At 42.8% G+C, this 26,336-nt stretch overlaps 1 protein-coding gene across 5 annotated transcripts; it reads left to right on the forward strand.

Annotated features, from left to right (window-relative positions):
• Positions 1-4,000: 4,000 nt before the first annotated feature.
• msi (musashi) lies at positions 4,001-25,918 on the forward strand. Of its 5 annotated transcripts, XM_066294721.1 has the most exons (7): positions 4,001-4,383; positions 8,995-9,055; positions 18,214-18,292; positions 22,558-22,813; positions 22,934-23,290; positions 23,348-23,604; positions 23,725-25,918. In XM_066294721.1, exons 4-7 carry the CDS (start codon positions 22,565-22,567, stop codon positions 23,966-23,968), a joined length of 1,107 nt encoding a protein of 368 aa, XP_066150818.1. In that variant the 5' UTR covers positions 4,001-4,383; positions 8,995-9,055; positions 18,214-18,292; positions 22,558-22,564; the 3' UTR covers positions 23,969-25,918. The 5 variants fall into 5 exon arrangements, with proteins under 5 accessions (XP_066150818.1, XP_066150816.1, XP_066150817.1 ...); XM_066294719.1 differs by lacking the exon at positions 18,214-18,292; XM_066294720.1 differs by lacking the exons at positions 4,001-4,383; positions 18,214-18,292 and adding an exon at positions 7,980-8,200.
• Positions 25,919-26,336: the final 418 nt, after the last annotated feature.

Genomic DNA, 26,336 nt, shown 5'->3' on the forward strand with positions numbered 1-26,336 from the left:
GCAACACGTACTCGATTAATTATTGCGTTAATTATTTAATAAGTTTCCTGTATGCGGCTGACATGTGCCCTGGACAGCTGCCGACCAATTGGCCATCGGCCCACGCTCATCAATCATTGACAGCCTGGATCCCAACAACGTAAAATGTTACAATGTAAAGTTACAGCATGTCGATGACATTGCAGGATAGATTAAACTTATGTAAACATATTAAAATTACTAAAACCTAAGTGGACATCGCGCAAAACTCAGGAAAGCGAGTGTCTTCTTGATGTAACGGTGAACGAAATCGATGTGTTAAAGATAACACGTAACTCCTATAATTTGTTGAAACGTCTACGAATTCGTGTTAAATTTTATAGATGGATTTCTGAAGAGTTTACTAAAAACTCTGAGGAGCTTAAAGCGATACAAACGAAAATTTTGGCATTTCTTATTTGTACGCGAGCTCTGGCTGAACCAATACACGTTTTCTTGACATTATGGTGTACAAATTTTATATGATAAAGTCGGGACTCTTTAACTTAATGGAATTTCTATTTACTTTTCCAAATGAATTTTTAAAGAACTCTCCAAAATCACCCAAAAGAGACCGTCTAAACTCAAAGGAAACTAAACCAATAGATATCCCATTTCCAAGTCTTGGAAAGCTAATTTCCTTCTCCTTTTCCTCCCCAGACTACAGAATATTTACAACTAGGACTTTATTGAATCTTTTATTTTCGCATACGGTGACTTGTTTATTGAAAACTGCCACCGATATATCGAACTCGAGCCTAAACCAACACAAATCTAGCTCGTACATTACTTACCTCGGATATTTCCAGGAGGAAACCGAGAGTTTCAGATTTTCTCCTGCAAATTGGAAGAAGGATTTTTGTCCGAGCCAGAAATCATAATTGAATGTGGATATTTCCTCTCTTTTGGCCATTATTATGTGGACAACAATTCCATTGGCCATTAAGTTTAATGGGCGCGGTTTTAGTGTTTCTGGTGTGGGGCCCGCTAAAAAACTGTCACCAACAAGCCGCAATAACTGAAATTTATGTAGAGAGGAGCAGAATAAATTTGACCGGTCGTTAAGTGCACAACTTCGAGGGTTTTCAAATAACCAACAAATTCCCCTTTTGTTCCCTGTACTGGTTATTAATAAACATGCGCCAAAATCTCAAATAGATGCCACGATAATCTCCACCACTTTGTCCATTAATCATCCGAGCTTCAGGTCTAAATCACCGAAATAATATGCAGGTTTTCCTGAACGTCTTAGACGGGGACTAATCAGGTTTGTGGTATAAGAAAACTCCGGTAATAATTCTTCGTTAGGGCTAATCCGGACTTATAAATTGGTTTTATTCAACGTTTTTCCTCGCTGAGTTGAATTGCTTTTTGATAAAAAAAAAAAAAAAAAACGCAACTAAGTCCAACTTGCCTTAAACCATTGGATTCCCCAGGAAGTTCTAGCCTGAACTCACGTGCCATTGTTGCCACGTTGCGCAAGAAACAAAAGAGAAACGCACGGTCAAAAGCGAAACAAGATGGAGGCTCCACGTACGACTGTCCGTATCATCGTTCGCGCTAATCGGAATGGCGGACTGTGGCACATGATTTTGGACTAGGATTTTCGGACTAATCCGAATTTGACGTTAAAAATAAACGGAATTTAATAAAACGACATGCCGATGCTTTAATTTCGGACGCACACAGTAAAGGTGAAAGTCACGGTTCCATACATGGGCCTCAAAGCACTTTTCACACGTTTTTAATTTAAAATTTTTCTAAACGGCCTATTGTTCTCCATAGGATGCGGGAAAATTGATAGGACCAACTCGACGTCGCATTGACAAAGGGCACATGTAGCCCTTTATTGTCGCAAAATACGTGTTTTATCTCGGGCTGGCGTAGGTGGTGATTAGACTCGAGGGCTGTTTAGAGGTGTCTTCTTCCTGCCTCCTAAGGGGTGTTATTTCTGCCAATAAAAGAATGGCTGCAGGGAGTTTTACGCCGAAACTGATGTTGAATAAGCGATTGGGTCCAGGTGTAAACTTTACGGTCTTTCCTCGCTTTGGGGCAAGTTTTTAGTGCCTCCTCGATAAGGGCTTTATATTACTATAATTTTGCGACGCACTGTATTATAAACTTTTTCCATTTCGGGCAATCCAACTTTGGTTAAAATATGTTAATTTTCCTCATCAAATTATCGTTTCTTGAGACGGAGCATCTGCTCCCAGCGGTTTCTTGTAAACTGCGAATAGAGCGAAAAAACGGAGCATTAAGAATGCAAATATTATGACGGAATCGATTAGGGCAGTTTCTCATAACTCGACTCTGAAGCTCATGTCATAATAACAATTCAGATAACATAAAACGCCGGAAAGTGAGTAAATTCTTCGAATTTACGAGGCATTTAAGCCCCATTTTTCCTTCAAATGAACACGTTTACTTTCCATTTACATGTCACAAATGGGCATTCACCAAATATACGTTCCTAGAAAATTAGATTTGCACCAGAGATTTATGCTCTTCTTGGTGATTTGAAGGTGTGTATGCTTTTTGCCATTCCAAGCGTGAAGATAACACATTTTTGAATCCCCCCCAAAGCAAAGGGGGATTAATGGCAGCAGGATGTCGTTTTCACTCGCTCCGCTAATAGTCCCCCCAATTGCCTTATTGACTGGAAACCAGAGAGATAAGAATTACAATAGAGAGCGGCCCGGTGTATATCATCAATTACGGCACCTTTTTGAACTTGCTATCTATTTTTTTTTAATTCATCGGTTCTAGAACATCCTGGTGCAATTGAAACCTTCATTAGCGTAAAGCCGATAACGAAATTTGAGGTTTCGGGCGAAACGCCGAGGAATAATATCTTTTTGGCTTCCTTTGTGTTTTGATGGTTACATACTCGTATGGAAGTTTGCAGGAGTACGGAGAGTATTATTGAGTCCTCGAGATAGGCAACCGACATAACAAGTGTGGTTCGTTGCCTCGCCACAACGTTAAACAATTCTTGACAATACGGGGGATCTCTTTCGGCCTGAAAAATCGTAAAATTATCGGATCCGCGTGTCTTTCTGCTAATTTTCGATATCATATTATTTATTAACGACGTACGGGCAGATGGCGCTGGTGATGAGGAGTCTTTGCACATATTGTCCTTGCTTTTAGGTGCGTTTTTCGCTGCGGTCTTAAAATTAGTTCAAATTTTTATGGCATATTTTATAATTAGCGCGAACGTAAAGCAGCACTTTAAAATAGCATCTGGAACTAACCAACATAAACAGTACGTCACAGAAGTATAGTTCATAATTTTGAAATGAGGCTGCCCCAATACTTGCGCGCGTGTTTGTCCGTCTTAGGCCCAGTTTCCCAATCGAAACTACTGTTGGTTTAAATTGACCTATAAAGCCCACCCTAAGAGCAGAAAATTTCGGCATAATAATCGTGGCATTTAGACCATTGTTGCGCAATTATTATTGGTTTTGCACGATTTCGTGGCAACACCCTTCAGCTGGATTGCAACAGCGACTACCATAAATCACTAACTCGAGGAATTACCTTTCGACCATTTTCCAAAAGTGATTTAGTTAACGCTAAAGCTGTGTTTCTTCACCTCGTTTCGCGCAAATCCGCTCTGGACGTGATGCGATTTAACAGGCAATCAAACATGTTTCAATTCCTGCAACAAATGTTGCAGGGCTCCATTGAAGGACCGAATGTTTCATTTCGGTTCCGTACCCTTGGCTTTATTTTATTTTCACACATCATTTTCGTCCGAGTTTATTTCCGAGTGAAACTGCGGCCCGAGGGTTTAGTCCGCCCCTGTACGGTCCGCAGTTCTCAAAACTCTCGTAGGATTTTTTTCGCTTGATTGTCTTTCTTTGGCGGCAAATTGCGGCCTGAAAAACACAAAACCGGTGCGAAATCTCCAGCCCTGCGCCCTGCCGCGCCGCCTCCTGCTGCCCACACGAACCGCCGCCACTTTCTGCCGCCTCCTGCTGCAGCAGGGCTACACACAGATCGTTGCGAGTAGCGTTACGGTTTGCACGTTTTCGGGGCCATCGGCAGGAACCATTCACACCGGTTGCGCCGCCAGCAGTCACGTGTGGCAACGTCGCCGGAAGATTGTTTCTTCGAAAAATCCTTTTATTTTTTTTTGTTTTTTGAGTGAGTGAAGAAGATTGTCATTTGTTTGTGTGAGAGCAGGGGCGACACATCAGACGAGGTTATGTGGTCGCAGGACAAAGAGTCGATTCTTCTCACGGTCCGCCCGAGTGGAATTAGTTCGGTTCGCTGTTACAGTTAAAGACGTTGTTGCTTTTGTGGGAAGTCGACGGTACCAGCAGGAAAATATCCGCGGTAAAGTTGGACGACGACGAAAAGGTAACATTGACAATTTTCTATCAGAATTCTCAAGATTATTTTTGGGGCCCCCTCGGTTATCTAGATTTGAAAAAATATTTATATATAATTTACTCTGAAGGTCGTAAAAAAAGCAAAATTTCGGCATGTGCCATGCTTGTTCGAACGTACAATAACGAGGAATGTGCCCCAGGAACATTCCGTACATTTTTATAGCACCGCAGGTTCTCGGCAATACTCTTGAAAACTGCCGGTACAAACTTTTTGCTACTTTTATATCGGCGCTAAAGAACGTTTCCTTGCGCCCATTGCCCATTTTGTATCATTTTTCGGGAACTCATAGAGTCAGCTCAATGAGCCCTAGGAGCCTGCGCAAACAGGGTTGAAACGTTTGGTTTGTAAGGTATGGCGGTCCCTTGACACCTATTTTCTTTTTTAATCGGCGTAACCTTCGGAAAGCTGGTAAAATGAAACATCCCGTGCTGCATTTCCAGCTCCTTCAACGCCCCAATTGAGCTATCCAGGAAGAAGGGAGGTACCTATTTTTTACCATTTCCAATATTTTTTACCAGTTTGGCTACCGTCATTGAGGGGCCCCGCGGGGCCACCTCACCGAGGTCCAGAGGTCTGCGCGGACGGAGTCGAAATATGTAGTTTCTCACGCACGAGTGTCTCTTTGACACTTGTTTTCGTTTCAGCAGGGCCCTCGGAAGAGGCTCTCTATCCCATCCTCGATTGCCGCAACCGATTGTTGACTCGGTCAACTTGACGGACTCGCCTCCAACAGAGTATTGCTCTCCGTACTTGGCAGATTAGTGACCACCACGAGGAGATTAAAATCCAGTTTTTCGAGCACTTTCCGACGAGAAACGCTCATTCCTGGCTACTTGCGACTAAGACTCAGGCCCTCCCGAATCGCCCTTTCCTGCCAGACGACACTTAAACGAGCCGGGGGAGTTTTCGCACCGGCGAGTGTCGGCGGCTGCGTCAAGAATGTAGACATTCCTCGATGAAGCCATCGCAATTTACCGTTAACGGTTTCGATATTTGTTTCATTTCGTTGTGTCGTGTGTTATACGTGTGTATGTGGGAGAATGATTGTTTTCGACTGGTTTTCGATTAAATCGATTACGGCGAAATAACGCCGGCAGTCCACATACGACGAATGCGTCCGCATGAAGTGAAACTGACCTTCAGCCCAAAGTAAACTTTAGACTTCAGGTACCAGCGATCTGAGAGATGTCGTTGTATTGCTGTGACCTCGGTCAGCATTCGTCCGCCCAATGTCATTAACACGAGTACTTAAATTTCTTCGGTATCAGGAATTATCGCCGTTCGTCGGTTAACTCTTACAACTTTAAAGTATGATCGTCGAAGGTTAAAGCGAATAGTTTAATTATTACAATTTCATAAAACCAATTTGTTCAAGTCATCTTAACCCTGCTTCCATTTCATATTTACGTTTTCGCTCGGCTTGTCAAGGTTCCCTGTTGCCTGCGGCAGCTCGTTTTGTTCCCATAAACGAAAGAGAGAATACGTAGGTCGAAATACATAATTAGTTATTAAAATTGCGCCGGTTCTACAATCAATGTACTCTAAATCTTACACGAAATGCAATTAAATGTAAATAACTGCCGGAGCTGAAATAATGATTCTCTAATTCGAATTGCAATGGGACATCGATAAATTACGAGAATAATAATTAATTAAAGATTCAGTAAGTCTGGACCGTTTGGCATTCGGACAAAAGCTAAATATACCATAAGTTTCATTGGGAACGTCTTTGATTGTAAAATAACGGCGAACGCCGCGATCTCGAGGACGAACGCGTGAGGGCCGAAATCAATATGAATTCTACATAAAAGAACAGGAGTTCATTCATGAGCTGTTGGCAATCTGTCTTTCCAAGCATGTCTCTGGAAGTTACAGGAGTTGGACGAGAAGTAGTTCTTAGACTCGGCCCCCCCGAAGACTCGTCCGAGATTGGCGAAACGTATTTGGACGGACTTCGTCGGTGTCGAGCGGTGGTCGAGGCCATCCTCGAGACGAGAGATCAAAATTCCCGGGAAGGTATTCGTCGGTTCGTCCAGTTTGACGGACAACCATAATAATTTCCGACATGAGATCATAATAAAATCGTTTAAATTGTAACTCGGCAAGCGTTCGCACGTAAATCATCGCTCTATCGAAAAGCGATCGAATTAGCAAAACCGACTCAAAACGAAAATAGTCAAGTACGCTCTATTAATAGCGGACTTTTCCTCAAAATATCCTCACACAATAATTGGCTGTCTGCAGTTTTGAGGAGCACCAACGTGTTGACGACCTAAAGGAGTAAGTGCCAAGCGAAATTTCGTTTCACAGATTCACGTCGAACATATTTTCCGTCGATTAAATCATCTGGAAACGAACAGTTTTCTCTCATATTCAGTAGATGTTGATGGTCAAGATTGATCATCGTTCCCGGATCCGTCCTCTTTCGTGTCCCTCGATGGGTCTATCGAGACGATTTTCTCCCTCTTCATTAATTTACCCAGGAAAGTTAATCTTCGGGGGGTCCACTTTTTCATTACTACCGAACTTTTTGCGGTCTTGGAAACTAATTCCGAGTGGACCCAAATCTGTTTCCGTAATGGTTTTTTTTTTCATTGACCTCGGCGTTGGCTGCAAATTGGCAATCAATCACTGCATTTTCATGTAAAACGATCGAATTTTATCGGCAGTTTCCTCCAGCAGTTTCGGAAAAAGTCAACTGCGAGCCATCTGCCTTGACGAAAGACGGGAACGCGAAGGGCGGTACTCGGCATGGGAATGTTGCGAGACAGTTCCCTTGTCGCGATCCGGGAAAAATTGAAATGAAAAGCACGAATGAATTTTTACGGCCCGTTCTTCGCACGATGGTACGTACCACGCAAGCGGTAATGATTATTGTGATATCAAACGAATGAGTACGTTCCACCAGAGTATTTTCCAACACCCGCAAAACGTCCTGGCCGTTCTCGACGAAATTAGGCTCGTCTAAGGCCAATTCGCTGACGGCCGTCTCGAATTGGGGCGACGCGATTGGTCAGAGGCACACTTTGACGATAAGAAGTGAGATTTTTATCAACTGGTCTGCTGAAACGTCTTTCGACTTCCCTTAACGAGTCGATCGTCTCGGTGCCGCGATGTCTAGAAGCGAAGAGACTTCGAGTAGTTTTCGAATTTGTCGCACACTGAAAGTCGTCGAGACGCCCGTTTGTGCGTCTTAGTGATTTTCATCAAAAAACAGTTTTTTCACGTATCGCTGGGGACTCCGAAGGAGCCTTAAATGAGCTCGACGAGACTTCGGTAAAACACGTGAGGTTTCATTTACGCGGCCGAATCTCATCGTCCCTTTCCCTGCCAATGCATTATCATGGCCACGATTTTATACACCGACAAACCGTATTTCTTGGTATACTTTATTATAGATAGGTGGCTCGAAGCCATGACCAAGAAAAAGGCAACCTTGGGTCACCTTAACCGTTTTTGTATAGGTAGGTATTTGATCTTGATCCGAGGACGTCGAATCGAGATTAAATATCTTCGATTAATGGACTCGATCTCACTTTTCCTGGGGATATTTTAATCAAATTGAACGCAGATTTGGCATATCGTGAGTCGTCGCTCCACCTTCGGTTCGGATTGTGCGTGAATAGTGAATTTGTTTTCTTCACCTCTATTCGACCTCGGCTTAAGCCGTTGTGCTGAGCCCTAATTATAACGTTTCTTGGGCATTTCGTGGGATTCATTTCCACCATCTGTGCTAGAAACGGCAGAATCAATATTTACCGTGACGGTTAGGAGGACAATATAGGTACGTATCGACGTGTAATGCTCAAATATTATGAAAAACACGACCTTGGCTTCACGAAGTTTGGTATCACAGGAATCATGTGTTGATTGCCTACGCATGATCAGAAGTGACCGATTTACTTATTTGTTTATCACGAGAGCCCCTGCCCACTCTTGCACATTATCCGATAATTAATACCGTTCGACGTGTGTTCGTACATAAACTCATGTGGAAACCAATGAGAGAACTTGACCATGGGTTTGTGACGTATAAAATGCGACATTTCTCTCGGGCTAAAATGGTAGAATCCAGCCGTGGGCTCGAGGAGAGGCGAATGGGTCTTTTAGACGAACTCCCGATGTTCCGATACAAGTAAATGAAACTTGAACTTTTCCAGAGGTCCATTGTGAATTTTGCCGAGTTTAAGGGGTCCAGTTTCGCGAGGCCTCGCGCCTGGAAATCTAAAAGATTCCCAAGATTCGTCCGCTCGGCATCTAACGATCGCTTATTTCCCCAATCGTCCCATCACTATATGGGGCTCGGCGTTCCATTTGAAAATTCCTACCTCATTTTCACGGCAACATACAAGGCGTTATCGGTAACGAATGGCAAACTCAATAATTAAATTAACCGGTGCAGGTAGCGAGACTCTTATCAGCTGCAGGAAGCTGCAGCAGCATCCAGCAGGAAAATACAACAAACAAGTTAGCAGCATAAGCATGCAGTTTATTTCCTTGCATTTGAAAGCGGAAAATCAATTTTAAGTCTCGGTTTAAATTAGATTTTTCTCATCAGAAAGTTTCTTTGTGTTTCAGGGAACATCAGGAACAGATGATAAATGGCTGTCACAATTTACCCTAACATGAAGCTCGATTGGTGAGTAACTATTGACCATGTTTTGCCCTGGAGCTGACGTTATTTACTACTAAACCTAGATTTCCATACATTTTTAGTAATTTGTGAAGGGATTTAAAGACTACAAGCGGGGTTGTAAATATAACCGAATAGTGCAAGCTTATTGAAAGCTAAACCAACACTTTACGTAATTCTACGACCGAATTTCCATGGGACAAATAATCATTATTCCACACAGCGAAGACTCATTAACCGTATGTTAACAAACGGAATATATTGTTACTTGCATAATTCAAGCGGTCACTACATTTTTAGCTGGTCAGTTTGCACTATTGCTCTCTTCCATATTTTAGCATGAAAAAACACCTATTATTAAACCTGTTTATTAACGATCATTTCGTAGGAACCCCTTAAGGCCTGGTTGCACCTCAAAAACTAACCGCCGGCCAAGCCCGACTTGCGACCGTGCAACCAGTCCTTAGAGGCCCGTTATTGTCACATTGACTCCATTATCAGTTTAGTTTTGGTATTAAAACTTTTAGGAATTAACAATATTAATTAGTAATAAGTAATTTAGCCTCCTTTAACACCTGATCTTAGGCCTATAGAGGTGCACAATTTAGGGTTATTGTATTAAGACTATTACAATTTGTGGTGCTATTTCATATATGTAGTTTCATAATTAGACCGTATAGGTTTCATGGTAAGGTGCCGATTTGCGCATTAATGAACTGCATCTGGAACGATGTTTCGACGTTAGAATCTGAAGAAATCGGCTTTTTGCTCTGAACTGGATTAGGAATAGATTTACATGCGCGTAAGGATAGTTTAGACTTTAAAATTGCCACTTATATTCCTTTGTACTGGATTTGATCACATATAAGGAAATCGAAACTCTCCAGGCAATACAGGACAGGTCGGTGCGTGCTGCTTTTTAACTACTCGTTGAGCATTTCGCATGGACAGAAATCAAATTCTTCGATTGGATCGTCCGCCGCGCATTGTTTCGTCACGTTCAACGGACAAACCCGCAATTTTTTCCTCCCGGACGTAGTTTGCTTTCGCCGGACGCCGAGCGGTCGCCGTGGGGGCGCTAGCGCCGGGGACGCTCAAATGCAAAAATATGCGGACGACACCGTTACTCTCGAAGAATTCATTAAAACAATTTTCTTTTAATTAATTCGCGCCACGTAGTTTAACGATAGAAAAATTTGTTAATTTTCGAATTTTTCGACGAATCGAGGTCGTAGATGTTGAGATAACGTAATCGAGGTACCTTTAACGCATGCAAAAGCAACGAATGTTTATAAATATTTTCAAGGATTCAGCAAACTCATCAGCAAAACGTCGACGGGTACAAGGAGGTTTTTGATTTGGTGCGATTAATGAAGTCGGTGCTGGAATTTTAACGAGCTACACAGCTCGCACTAGCGTTACAAGAAAGCGCAGTTCTATATTCAAAGATTTTATTTCCATCCCTCCATCTTCACCAGATATTCATATTTGATAAATCTAGACCCTTTATTCTCGATATAATGAATTCCCATGATTGATGAGGCATATCATTTTAGGAGAAAATGCATTAGTATTTCTTCCTACCAAGTTCATCGCTAGATGGAGCCGGCCTCGCTTTAGTAATACTTTTTTAATGGAAACTCCATTTTTTGGGTTTGAGAGACTAATTCGCGAATTCAATCAGGCCTCAAAGACTTTCCGGGATCGCCTAACCGTGCAGAAGCCATTTTTCACCCTTCTCGTGGATGGGCGACAATAGAGGCGCAAACTGAGGGAGCCGACTCAAATTGTTAAATCAGCCGGAATTTGAGAGATAGGAAGACTGGCGTTAATAAAAAATGACGTGGGCTCTCGAAGAGAGGATTGACACTTTTTTGAGAAGTCACGGCTCAAGTCGTTTCTTCTAGTCCGACGCAACTGACCGGTCAAGATGCCCCTTACGTCGCGCAATTCCCCGGGAGCTGAGACGTAAATATTCGACCCTAAAATAAGGCGAATGTGATAACGGCAGAACTGATAGAACATTTCGACAAAAGCAATGCATTATACGCCCCATTTTGTTCTTAAATCACCTGAAATTCCATCAGTTAACTTAGGCATTAAATGGATTTATGGTTATTTCCGAGTCTAATTAGCACATAGCCGCAATTCCCTGATTTATCCATTAAATTGGAAAACTGAAAACAAACAATGGAGAGATATTTCGCATTGCGACATGGTCTGTCATAAAGTAATTGTTTAGCGAACGTTTTTGGTGGAACCGATGGGTTATTGTCCCGGCTTAAAGTCCATTACCTCCATTTCGGGTTGAAAAGGAATCGGTCATGGGGAACTACACTTCTAGCTAGTAATTGGAGAGCTATACGTATAGGTGAACTCAGGTATGGGATAACAAATATTGTGCGAAATGATGGCTGTGTCGTGTGAAATTCAAATCTAGATGCTCAATTTGTCATGAAAATAGATTAATTTTCTCGGGAAATTGCATTTTCATTTTTGTAGCGAGTTTCCAGTGAGATTTAGCTCTGGTGCGGACCTGCGCTTTGGCCGAATCGCTCCATATATGTATAAGTTTGTAACAGAACTACGTTCCTCCCAATTTCATTGCCCCGTTATCGACAGTTGAGACGACTTCACGGTAAACGGCCCTGTTCCGGTCCTGTAAACTGTCAAATCGCTCCACAAATTTCATACTTTGCTGCTTGTCACACATATTAATTTAGGCTTACAAGTAATGTTAATCAGAGTGGTGCCATCGGTGTAGTTTTAAAGCTACAATTTTCTGGAATTTTCTTTCCTGACTCATATCGTGGTTACCACATTTGTATCTGGCTCTGAAACGATTCTGTAACTTGCCAAATCGCGCTATAAATCTCGTAGTTCGTAGAGTGAGTTTCGAGCTTTCCAGCGATGTAGATCAGCGCGACACGGTTCACCCAATCTCCGAGCTAAACATTCCTTTGAAGCAGATCTGACAAAAATGAATCGAATTTGAAAAATTACAACTCCAAAACGGTGGAACCCACAATGTATTTTTTCGAGAATATTCCCTTATAAGCCGTGTGACGCTCATATAAACGTTTTGACCGTAAGGAAAATAAGACGAAGGGCAAGAAATAGCAAAATAATTTTATGAAATTTACATAACTCCTTCTCCACCCGTTAGATGTGGCCACGAGTTACAGGAACCGCGTCCCCGGACTTCTGGCTGCAGTCCTTAACTTGGGAACGAACTCGTTCGATGGCGCCATGGTCGAGCACAAAGCAAACAGCCGTTATAAAACACGGTCAATTGCTGCAAACTTTCCACGTCATGAATTCGTAATTTGGAAAATAGGAATTTTCTTAAAACCACGTCGCACCTGCTCGTAATATAGTGAGCATTAGAATAATACCGATAAAAGCTTTTGAAGCTTAAAATATAGATTTAAGTTTTTGTGAATTTTAACCCGAAATGGGGACGTAAACAAGGGCAGCTGCGGTAATGGTTAAATGCCGGGTTTAGAGCGTTTGAAATATTCAGTTCTGACCAGTCTTTTTGCCTTCTAAACGGTCCTCGAGGTTCTAATAAGGGCAAATGACTCACGTCCGCTCTCCTAGGACAGTAAAACTTCGTCGGTACCCACTGTTCTTTGTGTATCTGGTACCTGCCCTGGCTCAAGGCTGTTCGGATGGGTACTATAACAAACACTTTACCTATCGTAAAAGAAGAAGCACCAAAGGATCTTAGACCCCTCTAGGGTTGTTTTCATTTTATCCCTCCGAGGTCTGAATCATCCGGTAAAACTGGTTGGGATTTCGTCGGTTTTGAGAAACAGAATTAGCATTTAAACTGACAAAATTATCCAGTGTGTTGCCTCATGATTTGCACGCATTATTGCAGGAACCCATCAGGGCATTGCATCTATAGTCACGATTGTGGCGAAGTTGAAGGTCAATACCAGCGACTCCCACTTTGCCCTGCTCGAAGCAGGAAAATCGGTTTAGAACTTACTCGCCCATGTTAGTTACTCACAGCTGTTTCCTGTTTATTGAGCCTCATTTTCTGTTTTATTAATTTTTCGATGTTTACTCATTTTCTCACTTATTAGCCTCGTAGTTGTTTTGGTGCCTGTAATCCTGAAGAGCCTTTTAAAACGGCCTCCGCTGGTAAACTCGCATCGAAATAAGTGTTTAAAATGAATTATCTTCTCCTATTTACTGAAACAGATGGGCAATAAATATCGTATGAGAGAAGCGCCAGACATCCGCTTTTCTGTTAGATTAATAGAGATGGTTGGCACCTCGGTTGGCACCTTGTTTTCTTGTTTTCCATAAATAAAATGGCTGAAAACTTCCTTTTATGCGCAACAAAATGCGATTTTTTTACGCGAGCTATAAAGAGCGTAAACTGGCAAACACTTTCTTAAAGTGGATTATCCATCACATGTTTCCAGTATTCTGGAAAAGCGCTTTACGTATAGAGCTTGCGTCATGCGGAAACCTCGGTGAAAACTCACTTTTGACGATTCGAAAAGCTAACGGCATTAAGAGCTTAAAAAGCACGTTCAAAATTCTGAAAGAGAAAATCTGAGGGAGGAACAAACTTTTGAAAACATTCGGTTATGTTTGCATTATTAATTTAGAAATGATTCGGGAAACCTTTGGAAAACGTTCTTAGAAATGACCATCCATCGCGTGACATCAGCTGATGTCGTGACTGACGTCGCGACGGCACCGATGCCGCAGTGCCATCCCCAACAAACACGGTTCAGATTTGTATACCGGCATCCGATAAGCGTGCCAACTCACCAAATTTACGACTCTCTTGGAAATAGTTATGGAAACGTTGCTTTATTGCCTGCCATGATATGTTTTTAGCTTCCAGAGGGATGAACAGAAAATTACGTGAAATGCGGGACTGGGGGGGGTGCGTCGCACGATACTCCCCTGTCCTTGGGCCGTATTTGTAAACAGATTATTAAATCGAGGTATTTGGATTTTCAGGCAAAAGTTGCCGTTATGCGGGCATACGAGGTTTAAGTGGTCTTGGAACTGAAAAGAGTGGAACGAAGCAGATTTCATAGATAACAATCCGAATTTTTGAATTTTGCGAAGTTCCGCCAACGGATGTCCTAAAAGAACGGGGAACTTCTGGCGAGGACGAGAGACGAGAAGCTTTGTTCCTTGAAGATTTTCTTATAAATTGTTGAACAATTCCAAGTCGAAAATGGCCGCACTTCGCAGCACCATTTAGGACAGCAAAACGACAGTTTTTCACACAGAACGAGCAGTGTGTTGCGCGATTTCAGAACTTTGTGGGGCCACTGAGGCCGACGGAAAAAAAAAAAACGGTGAATTATCGCCGGATTTTGCGACATTACTCGGTGCGCTCCTGACAGTTCGCAGCGCAAGACCGCGCAGTACCACGAACCATTTTCGTTCGGCTTCCACAAAGGAAACGCCCATTTTTTTCGGCGCTTTTTCGAAAAAATACCTTCGTACCCCAACCACGTGTCCCGCCATCGCCACGACTTTTAAAACTGAGTCGAATTAGTCACGATCCGTGCGATTCTTCGCAGGCAGCGGAGCATGTGGTGGGTCGGGACAAAACAGCCGGCGACGGCCGCCTGCCCGCCGCTGCGGCCGGCAACGTGCAGCTGCCTCGAACGAACTCCCGAAGCCGGTTCAAAATCAGTCTCGACGAGGGTCTCGGAGGGTGAATGTGTAGGCGCACGTGATCGCTCTTTCAACCCGATTTAACTCGAATTAACCGATCGAAAAATAATGCTGTTCGAAAACCCGCCGGCCGCCGCCACCAAGATATTCCCGTACGCCATACCGCCCCCGGTCCTGCCGCCCCCCATGGTCGGGTAAGTTCAGTCGCAACCAATATTATTTGTCCGTATCGTCAACCCAACTAAATGCAGTTTATTATCGGGCATGTTTGATTTGCAACTTGTAACCAGCCGATTAGTTGCCGCTGCTATTGTTCTTGTTGTACTTAATTTAGGCCTTTTAAAATGCAAATAAAATAGTCTCGATCTCCGAAAAGAAACACAAGAAACGCTCATTTTCCTGCTGGAGTAATGTACGAGACGGATTTCGTCTCGTGTTAGCTCGGGTTGTAGACAAAGACGGGGATTAGTGGCTTGTGTGGTTTTCCTGCTGCTGCTGCTGCTGCTGCTGCTGATGCGAACCAATCGGAAAGAGTGGTTTGGCACTACGTTCAATTCTCGTCTTGTTTTTGTTTGTTTGCCGTAAACAAAGAGGTAACTAACCGTTAGCGGGAGCAGGAATCATCTACCTGGTCTAGTCATCGTTACATTACCCAAATTCGTAATATGTAATTGTTGCTGTTTGACAAAGTATTTAGTACTCATTTGTAGCGGTTGCTTAGCGTGGAAGCAGGATCCCATTGTAACAGGTTTTTGAACTTAACCGTCGATAGAAAACATATAGTATTTGTGACACCGTGTATCGGTTCTATTTATAATTTCGGCCACCCGATATTTCCAATTTTCAAAACGTCGGAAGATTCACCTTCGGCCGAACGTTGATTTGGTATTTGCCGAGAGCTAACAATAACGCTAAGTAAATAGAAATTTCTTATTGTATTAAACGCGAACCCATCAGAAACGCACGAGTTTCGCCGTCTCTAACCGCGATCGTTCGGTTTCGTTTAACTTTAACTTCCAAGTGAGTTAACGAGTAAGCTTTTAATTTCTCCCAGGACGGAGGAGGTGGGTACTTTCGACGAGACCAAGAACGGTGCGGTAACGCGTGGTCGCCTCGCGAATCCGCACGGTAAAGCCACTTTACCGGCCGCAGGAGGCAGATTTCCCGACCTGTAACGCACGGATCGCACGAAAATTTCTGTTATTTTCCAGTTTCCGGTGCTCCAGTTTGTTTGATTATTACTTCATCTTCCCTTTGTTTCTTTTGCGTCTGCAAAGGCAGGAGCCGTCTTGGCGTGCCAACGAGATCCCCTTTTCTCCCGCCCGCCAGTGGTGTAGTTCGGCACTGTTTCTTGCGTTAAATCATATTCCACACACATCACCTTCTTAATTGTTATTGCCGAAGCTGTCCTCGTTGCTCGAGTTTATGTTGAGCAAATGTTTGTTTTCTAGCGACAATATTTATACAATTTGCAAGCAAGTTTCCGCGCAAGGGAAACCTTCCAAAACCCAATTTCCCGATAAAAAAGGCAGCCTTAGTAATGAACTTTACAATAATCCTATTATTACGTCCTCAGTTGCAACGAACAGGGGAAATTCGATATTCACCTGAAAGCGAATACTTAAAAATGCAGCATATATTATTTACTTATCAATTTGTACAGTGTCCATATTGCCTTAGAGAAATCTACTTTTAGTGTATAGTATTAGAATAGAGCGTAGGCTTTAGAGGTAACACTTTAATCGTCGTTTTTACCATTAAATGTGGGTCTTTAGCACAATTTCCATAGTTCTAAATTACGTAGGCATATCTGTATGTACTATTATATTTTAGTGTTTAGTAGCCCTTTAGTGTACCAGTAAATGTGATCTATGACATTCAGCTCTGATGATGAACTGAAAAATTTCCTTTTATGTTGTCCGCAAGTTAGTATTCAGGTTTTGATTAAAGTTCCCCCGAAGCTTTTAAAATTCCACCAGATCCCAACAGCAATCCCTTGAATTCCGTCAAAAACTTTAAATCCTGTCTGTATTAACCTCCCCATAATATTTTAGACCCCCTAGGATTTCCCGGTTTTTCCCTATGTCGAATTGAATTCCCCGAGCATTTGTTACGAGCATCTATTCGGGGTGTTCAAAGGAGGCGGACCCGGAGAGGCGTTTCGGAGTCTCGAAGAAGACACCAAGTGTCCAAAACCAGAGGTGTTCGAGAAACCGGGAGAAACGCGCGCGGGAGGCGGAAAACGCCAAGGAGCTCTAGGCATCCTTCTCGGGGCCCAAAATTTTGAAAGGTCGACGGTAGAACCATTTAAAGGCCCCAGGAAAGATTCTCCGCGCGCAACTGAATTTCTTTGGAAATTTAGCGATCGGGCGACATCTTGGAAAGTCTTGCGAACAGCCTTAAAACCTCCTTTGAAAACCCCAGAAAGCCAAAGTAAGTTTCGATTTCCTCGGAGTGGCCCCGACGAGGAAAGGCGAAATTTGGCGGAGGCGCGTCGATCTTTGAAAATCCCATGAAAGTCACAAAAAAGCTTCGCAAATCCTAAAATACCCGCGAAGGGCTCGCTGACGCCCTGGGGCTGACAATGGCCCCACTTGCCAAAATGATAGTTTTTGGAATTTTCGAGATTGAACAATTTTTAAGGTTCTTGCTGCCACATTCAATTTTAGAAAAAACAAAACGGCGGATTTCAAGCTAGAAATTTGACATTTGCAAATGATGTTCTCTGGATTTATCACAATTTTGTAAAAAACGACTCTTGCAGCTGTAAACAATTTCTGTCAAATAGGTCAGAGAACTTTCCACCCCCGCCATTTTGAATTTTGGAAAAAAAGCCCACAAAATGGCGGATCCGGAGGTGGATCTGTATAGTTGACACAGAGACGGTCTTTGCTCTTTTCTAATACGCCAAAGGACCTTAATGCTATTCTGAGCTTGATTAAAGAGCTACCATTTTAGGCCTGAATACCAGTCTGCGATGATTTGCTGCGAGGAAAATTTTTGAAATTCTAAGCGTTCGATGGAAAAAATAAAGTTTGGCGGATAATAGAAAACATTTCTGGAAAACAATGTCTTTATGTAATTATGTTTGTGAATTTGTGAGTTTTTCCCCGAACGTTTTACTCAAAAAAGGCGATTTTTACGCGAAAGTTGCAAACGGAAATCTCCGCATTTCGTCCCAAGTCGAGGGAAACACTCACAAATTTGTTACTGTTAAAGTCTCTTTAGTTGTTTTTATCTATACAAATTTGTAGGAGCATTTCAGTATTAGTTAGATGTGTATAATTATATTGTATCGAGGGCCCCATCGGCCCTTCTATCGAAAGCCCAATAATCCCTAAGTTAAGTGTTAACCTTAGATTAACTTTCCAATACAAAATCACCTATAGAACTACCTACTGCGTGCATCACTAAACTCAGACTAGATTCGCCTTGTTCGTAGATTGTTGCACGTTTCGGGGGGTACTGATGAACAATCAAACTGATGATTTTATTTTTGGTTCAAGTTTCACAGAGACCCTCATGAAGAAGAGAGAGAGGAGATTCGAAGGCGGCTTGCAAGAAGAGGAAGGGAGGGAGACGAAGGTAAACTTTGAGGATAGACAAAACCATAGAATTAGATGAGGATTAAGTTTATTTAGGTCATACAATATTTTGTGCCTAATTGTTAGTTTTATTAGCTTAGAAGGTGATACATTTTCTAGGGGTGATAATTTTATACCCCCGAACCGGTTTAAAGATCGCAGACTCGTTATATTACACCCCATAGCCCATTAAAGTCCGACGAGTATTCCGGGTCGTCTCACGGTCCTTTTTGGAGTATTGATTTCCTGGCTCCGTCTGCGGCTCTAAAGATACCCCAGGGAAATTATTTGATTTCTTCCAATAACGAAACCGAATGTTTCGTCCTGGTTTTGCATACCGATAATACCAGTTAGAGCTAAACAGAGGCTCAATTTTCCACTCTGTAATTATCGAATTTGAGTTTACTAAAAATGCGGTTAATGCGTGCGAAACGTAGTCAAAAGTGTTTCGAAATGAAGCAGTTCCCTTAGTGACGATAAGAATTGATCAAATTCTGAAATAGCTAGATATCGAAGGGGCAATATGGCCAGATGGACAAGCCGCTGTCTGACACCGCTGACCGGCAATTCGCAACAATGTCATAAGGGCATTGTTTTCTTTTAAGTTATAAATCAAAATTACTTCGTCTAGAGAGCGCATCGTTGAGAATATCGTCGACATTAACCTCATCAAGACAACTTGAGCGTGGTGTACAAGGTGGACAAATGTTCGTCGTTTGGACATCGTTCCCGGGACACGTTCTCTCTTCCATACTTTCGAAGCATGAATATTAGTATTCCCCCAAATGATGACGATTGAAATCATAAGTAGCAGATTTCCATATAATCGTGCCGCAGAAGCTTTAGGGCTTAAAATTACAATCTACCGACTCTCCCTTCGGAAAGAAAACATTTATGATTTGTGTATTGTGACAGCAGCCCTCGAAAAGACTCGGGGTTTCGCGTATTTGAGAATTTAGGAAAATGCCCCTTACACTTTTGTGAAACTTTGAATCTACCGATCGAACTAGCATTTGTTCTACCAAAACTGAAACTACCTTCTACCTGATAATATGATATACCCTGAAAGTGTGGAGCTCATAGCAATAAATCTTATATTTTCTCTGCACTTTCCACTATTGTTCTCTCCATCGTCGATCTTTAAATCTACTGATTTTTCTTCGAGAAAGAATATAATTCTAATTTTTATTCTCCCAAAACCGAACTTTACTCGTAACTATGCCGCACAGAAAATGTCGCCCTTCTAAACACATGCAGCTAAGGCATTGTTGTATTGTATTGTAGCCCTTATTTCGGATCCGACCCCTGAGCTATTGTCATGGAGAATCGATCCCTTTCCACCACCGAATCGTGGGGAGGAAGTAACGATTTTTGTCTCTATTATTATTGCCAGAAGAGCTTGAAATTATTCCAAGGATAATAGAAACGTGCATACTACCACGAAATTCCAACTAACCTACTTTGGCATAGAATAAATTCTATAGAATAGAATCACGCGAAGCTGTAGCTGCAAAGCCCCCTCTGGCGGCGAGTGGGAAAGTGGAAATCTATCTGGAGGGTTGTATGGTAGAGGGCGCGAGTGAGGGCTTAGTATTGACCCGAGGGAGGGGGCGACGTCGAAACAACAATGGCCTTTTAGAGCACGAACCGAGGTTTTTTGGTTAGGTTCAAAGAATACACTCAAATTACTCGTTTGTCTATGAGCTAACTTTATTCTACTGCTACTGACTAAATTACACTGAAAGCTGGTTTAGGGGTTTGAGGAGATAGGGTGCTGGGTGCAGAATATTCTATGTGTGTATAATACGAGGCACAATCGATTATATAGTATTAATGTATGGTACAGTAGGTCGACCCATCAAAGCTACTCTAAAAGATAACAGTTAATGTCTACAGAAGCAAATTTTCCTGTGGGCAGTTTCAATCCTCGATTGGGGCACTTTCGGGGCACTGGTCAAAGCTGAGGGGCCGCAGCTCTGGTCATGTCCCGCAGCAGCAGTAACTGGAAATAGTACTGCTGTGACAGGACAATATCAGAGCCGAGGGCGCAAAATTCGGCAAAATGGTGGCAGGACAGAGCAAGGGGGTTGCAACGGTTTAGGCGCGTCGCGACGCGATCTCTACGACGACTGAGAGGCGTCGAGGACACTGCGCGTTCCACCCCGAAAAGCGCTCAATCGCCTCCATGGCAACGGGTGCGACCACCTCGTTGCCGAGTTTCATCGGTTTTACCCGGCTTTCGCCCTCGCGAAACAACAAAACTGTGGAAAAAATCCAAGAAATTTTTCGAGGTTGTGGAAAGCAGAACGTGGAAAATTAAGACGAACGAAATACCAATCACTTCGTCATAAATGAACGAAATTGAGTTTATCGAAGCGTCAAATCTGCACCCGAAAATGATGGATACTCTGGATATAACATTTCTCCCTATATTTGGCAACATGGGAATGGAGGGAAAGAGCCGCGCCCCATATCACTAATGCATGTGCACGTGTTTCGCGCGCCTCCACCAGGGGGAGAATATTGATCTCCCCTTTTCCGATGACCGGATGGAGGAATTACTCCGTCAACTCGTCCTACCTGAACCGGACAAGATGGACAGGGTTTTGTCCCCATTTTTGATGACCATTGGGTACAAGAGGAGGCCAATAAAGACGCCAGGGGGTGCTCGAACCTGTTGAACTAAAGTTTTCGGTTCGGCAGGAGAATCAGTTTCTATTACGGTATGTGCAAAATGGAGATGAACATCTTAATTTAATTATGAACTATGCAGACAAACCGTTGAGGAACTACCTTACTTTCAGTGGCAGACATGTAGCCCTGGGGCCGCCACTGACCGACTGCGGGTGGGGGGCTTTAGACGTTTCCTGTAATTTGGCAAATTTCGCATTTTAAATGAAGTGGGAGCAGTGAAGAAAGAAGCTCGATAAATATTTCTCATAAATTTCTGAAAGAATAATGTGATAAGAAGGAAGTTTCTCGAGAAAAGCTGAGTCAGGATCCTTCGGCGCAACTTTTTCAAAATCTTCAAAAAATCTTGGCAACACTGTTAATACCGGTAATGTTCTATTGTCATCCGCGCTATGTCGGGTCGCGCTGAGCGGTTGTATGGGCGTGACGTCACGTCAAGGCCTTCTGCAAGTTGACCATTGTTGTCAAACCTCCTAATTTCTCTCTGATTATCGTTGAAGGTTGATAAATTCGTGAAAATTTTTCGAAAATGCTGGTCGAATTGGGTGTTGGCAGGAAAAAGCCCATAAATTGTCGTTAGCGATTTCGCGCTTGAGCAATGATTCAGTTTAGGGTAGGGCCCTTTGTACCTGTTCCGTTTCAGCAGGAAATCAGCGTTTTTATGGTCCACAATAAGGCGATCAGTTCGTCTTATCAATTTTTTGGTCCTCGATGTAACGCTCAGCGATGTTAATAGTGAAAATAAGTCTTATTTTTTTTTTTATCAGTTTTCATAGATTTCTCCCGTTTTAGAAATAATTTAGTGGTACTCCATGCGTTGGCAGCATTAAACCCTCCACACTCCGAACTTAATTAGAGCCATAGAGTATTTATAGGGCTCTAAATCATCCGAATGTCACGGTCCTAAAGGGGGCCCGCGCTATCAAAATTTTAATGAAATCCCGCCGATATTGGAATACGTGAACGGTTTCCTTAATAATTCCATCTTTATTAGGGGCATTCACTATTGCATCTTCGAATTTGGAGAGTTACGAAATCAAGTTCGGCGTTCAATCGAGACCAACCACACCAAAATCGGTTAAATGCAGAAAGTTGCCTTAAAAAAGGCTCCTGGTAGATGACATCCATTAGAATCATTACCCGACGTAGTCCATTATTTCTAGCAGAGCATATCATAAATAACTGAAAGAGAAGACGTCCGTATTTTTGGTAAATAGAGAATAAATTAGCAGTTAACCCATTTAGGACTGATCAATATCGGACCTACGTAGCTTATTTATTATTACCAGATAAATGATCGAAAACACATTCATATTCGGGCAACTACCAGGCCTAATTCGACCCACTCAGAATTTTTTTTCTAATTACCCATTTTTTCCACCAATCAACTGGATTAAAATAGGAACGAGGAAACTGCTGGGTGCAAGAGAAATAAAGTTTCCCGTAACAACAGGAGCTCGCATTTTCCGGCAAAACAAGGCGACAAAACAAATTGCCCAATTTCCCACCGAAACTCCTCACAAAAGAAGCTCCAATCGGGTTTTCGTTGTAACTAACTTTGGGCTCCTCTTTCAGCGCAACCATGGGCGAAACCAACGGTCTCCTGGAGAGCCACCACCATGAATTGGTAACACTCAACGGGTCCCATTCCGGATCCAGTGGTAGAAGCACCCCCATTGGCCAAAGTGGGGCAAATGGGGGGGATCCGGCTCCTGGCAAACTTTTCGTTGGAGGCCTCAGTTGGCAAACTTCCAGCGAGAAGCTTAAGGAGTATTTTGGCATGTTTGGCAACGTCACTGACGTGCTCATTATGAAGGATCCAGTAACGCAGGTATGTGAAAGTTGTAACCGTCCTTACGTACGTTGAGGGTCATGACGTTCTGTCCGTGCTTTTTGAGGACTGACGCGCATTCTCGCAATAAAATGACGTTTCACGAGTCTGAATTTTTAGAGAAGCCGCGGATTTGGCTTCATTACGTTCTCCGAACCGGCCAGCGTAGACAAGGTCCTTAAAGTGCCCATTCACACGTTGGACGGCAAGAAAATCGACCCCAAACATGCCACTCCTAAAAACAGACCGAAGCAGCCCAACAAGACCAAAAAGATCTTCGTCGGAGGGGTCAGCCAGGATACTTCAGCCGACGAAGTAAAAGCGTACTTTAGCCAATTCGGTAAAGTTGAAGAAGCAGTCATGTTGATGGATCAACAAACAAAGAGACACCGAGGCTTCGGCTTTGTCACCTTCGAAAACGAGGACGTAGTCGATAGAGTGTGTGAAATTCACTTTCACACCATCAAGAACAAGAAGGTTGTATTCAGTAATTCCCATAACAATCTGTAATATCTTTATATGACGATGGTTCAGGTGGAGTGCAAGAAGGCTCAACCCAAAGAAGCTGTACAAGCCAGCGCACAGCTGCTCGGCAAAAGACTGATGCTCAGCGGATTGGGAGTGAGATTGCCGGCCCCTGTCGCTGGGGCTGTAGCCGCGGTGAACCCTCTAGCTGTGCAGCCATTAGCGCATGTACAAGCGGCTGCGGCCGCAGCCGCTGCTGCGCAAGCTCAATCAGCTGCTGTAGCTGGGTACGGGAAGTTGTTGTATCCACATTTGGCGGGTTATAGGTAAGAGGATCGCTCAACGCGCATGCGAACTTTTCTCGGTTGGAGTAGTTAATGCGACTTCGATCGGAAAACGGTTTCGCAAATTTCTCAAAAAATGCCTCAGCACTGTCGTTTTTCCAGATACTCGCCCTATCCCATTCCTGCAATGACAACAGGCGCAGCGGCGGCGGCGGCAGCGGCCGCAGGCAATCCAGGAACTCCCGCAGGAGCTCAAGGGGGTGGTCCAGCTTCCGCCGCCACATTGACGGCAGGGCCTCAAGTGACCGCCAGCCCTTATCAAGGCTACAACTTGACAAACGTGGACATGTCTAGTTTCCAGGGCGTGGATTGGGGTGCGATGTACGGCGTGGGCATGTACGTTTAAGGTCGCTGTAAGACTCGCGATTGGTCTTTTTTCGTAAAAAGGCTCCGTTCGAAATAGTTATTGTGAGCAAAATCAGGAACACTGGTCTTTTTTTCGTAAAAAGGTTCCGTTTAAAATAGTTATTGTGAGCAAAGTGTTCCTAAACATGTTGGCAAATTGGACGTTTTAGGGACGGTCGAGTGCGTCGAAAAGACGCCGAACTGTGCCTACTGTTAGTCTTATTTAAGCGGTATTTTTAGGCCAACTTTTACTCTCATTAGTTTTCGCTAGGTTAGGAAACGAGGATTCTCATTTTGCGATGATGCTGAAGTGAGCCGAAAATGTTATTGCTCATATCGATGGCATTAAGCAATAACTCGCAATAATCAGTATTAATTCCAATCCTCTCATCTCAGACTCTGTTATTCCTTTTGACATGGCAATAATGGTTCAGAAATAAGGTTGTGGTACTTGGCTAAGTACTTATTACTCATGACTGATACGTGGCAGTACCCTTTTAATGATATTAACTTATTCGTTTTGTGGAGATCTCATCGGTTTAAGTTCTTAGATTGTAAAACCTTTATTTACATTAATCCTAACCATCTGAAATTCCAGTTTACCCGCATATCGATAAACCGCAATAAGTACTTAAAAAAAAGAGTAAGTAGTTAGTATTACATGCAGCAGCATTCCATAAAAGACATTAAACATTAGCGTTTTTGTAAATAAAGAGTTGCGTACTGATACTGAATATATTGATAAGTTAGCTGCGGACTAACTCTTTTCATACTGCAGCTGAATTGGTTGTTTATGTACCGTTGTCAATTTCGTAAGTAAAATGTGGTTTCAGGGCGGAGCAGGATTTTGTCAGAATCGATAGCAAAGGTGCAATTTTCGGACGCAGCTGCACGAAACAACTGACTGCGTGCCTATTCACTCCGTGTAAAAATCTTGCCGACTGCGTTCCCGAACACAAAATTGCCCCGAAAAGTAATTGGACGAACTTTGCACGTGCGACACTCTACTTGAACGTCGACTCTGTTCAAAATCTGAGATCTCAATATGCGTCACATCGTCGGGATTCGTCTGTAACTGAAAGTGGGATCTAAATTTTACCATTCAACAACTGACAAAATCCCACTCGTCACTGCCTCGATTCCCACTCGAAACATGGGCCCCTTTCGGAGGGCGCGCATGAAAACCACAACTTGCTCCTAAAACCTGATATTTTTAGCCACCCCTAAGTATTATTATCTAGGCGTAACTACTTAATATGTAAGCAAAGAGCAACTACTCGGTGATATATGAGCATATTTCGTTGTTAACATTAATTATTGTGATTTGCGGACCAAGGAGTCGCGAGTCGCAGTTCTAGACTGCGGCGCATAGGAACTAAGAGCAATTAGATGTTTTAATGTATTTTGAGTGTCAAAAGACATATTGCTCCTAGAGTCTTTTGCTCATAAGGTATTTTAACTCACGCGTTAAGGGCAACTTAATCGGTAAGTCATTTTTTGAGCTGTGTGAACGGTAGTTACTTTGTGTCTTGGTTCAGCTTCTTTAGTCTCATTCCACGAGATTTTTGGGTCACAGTGCCAAATATTTATTTCATTTGAACGAGTACAGTCGCAGAAAAAAGCAATAATGTTGTGAACGCAGATCGAACCCCTATTTTTGTACGTTTTTTTGAATCATTTGTAAATATTCTTTTAGGGGGGAGAGGGGGGGTAGCTGACATTGAACATTGAGAAGGTACTATATTATCCAAGCTATTAAACTAACTTTTTACTTAGTTTAGACGTTTGGCGTACATATAACTTAAATATTACTGTAGGAATACGAGTAATGTGTAAGTTTCCTAGTTACTTAGCGTAGTCTGTAATTCCATGTGTAGTTTAGCGCGTCTTTGATGTCGCAGATGCACTTGTAGTTGAGCAGTTTCGAATAAAGTAGTTTCATAAAGTAGAACTTCTGCTTGTTCAACCCCTATTAATACGCTTTTTTTTTCGGATTTTTCCTAACGATATCTTCCTTAGTAGAATGTTCTTAACCAAAATCTAGCTGTGACACAGTAATATTGATTTTTACTTTTTCCACACCGAATTTGTGTTCTACTAAACGTTGTGTGTTTCTTAGCAGGGTGTCCACCAGTAAGTATTTACCACCACTAACTAACCCCCTCATATCGAGTGATAATTTAGGTGTTTGGAGGGATTTTGGGGTAATATCTGTGTATATGTGTACATACTGGGAAGAGTGTTTCTTGCTGATGGATAGGCCAAATCTGACTGTTTATGTGTATGAACTTTTCTCGAATTTTTCCGGAAGGAACTTAAGGAGAACGACTTCCGCGCTGAGGGGTCTCTTTTTAGCGAAATGAGTGACA

Source organism: Euwallacea fornicatus, chromosome 21, assembly GCF_040115645.1.
Source record: "Euwallacea fornicatus isolate EFF26 chromosome 21, ASM4011564v1, whole genome shotgun sequence".
Taxonomy (NCBI): domain Eukaryota; kingdom Metazoa; phylum Arthropoda; class Insecta; order Coleoptera; family Curculionidae; genus Euwallacea; species Euwallacea fornicatus.

Bases quoted from the DNA above. Each gene is read 5' to 3' on its own strand.
- msi (XM_066294718.1), top strand. From the start codon at position 14,816: ATGCTGTTCGAAAACCCGCCGGCCGCCGCCACCAAGATATTCCCGTAC. The intron at 22,814-22,933 runs GTATGTGAAAGT...CTGAATTTTTAG, and splicing joins TGAAGGATCCAGTAACGCAG to AGAAGCCGCGGATTTGGCTT. The intron at 23,605-23,724 runs GTAAGAGGATCG...TCGTTTTTCCAG, and splicing joins CCACATTTGGCGGGTTATAG to ATACTCGCCCTATCCCATTC.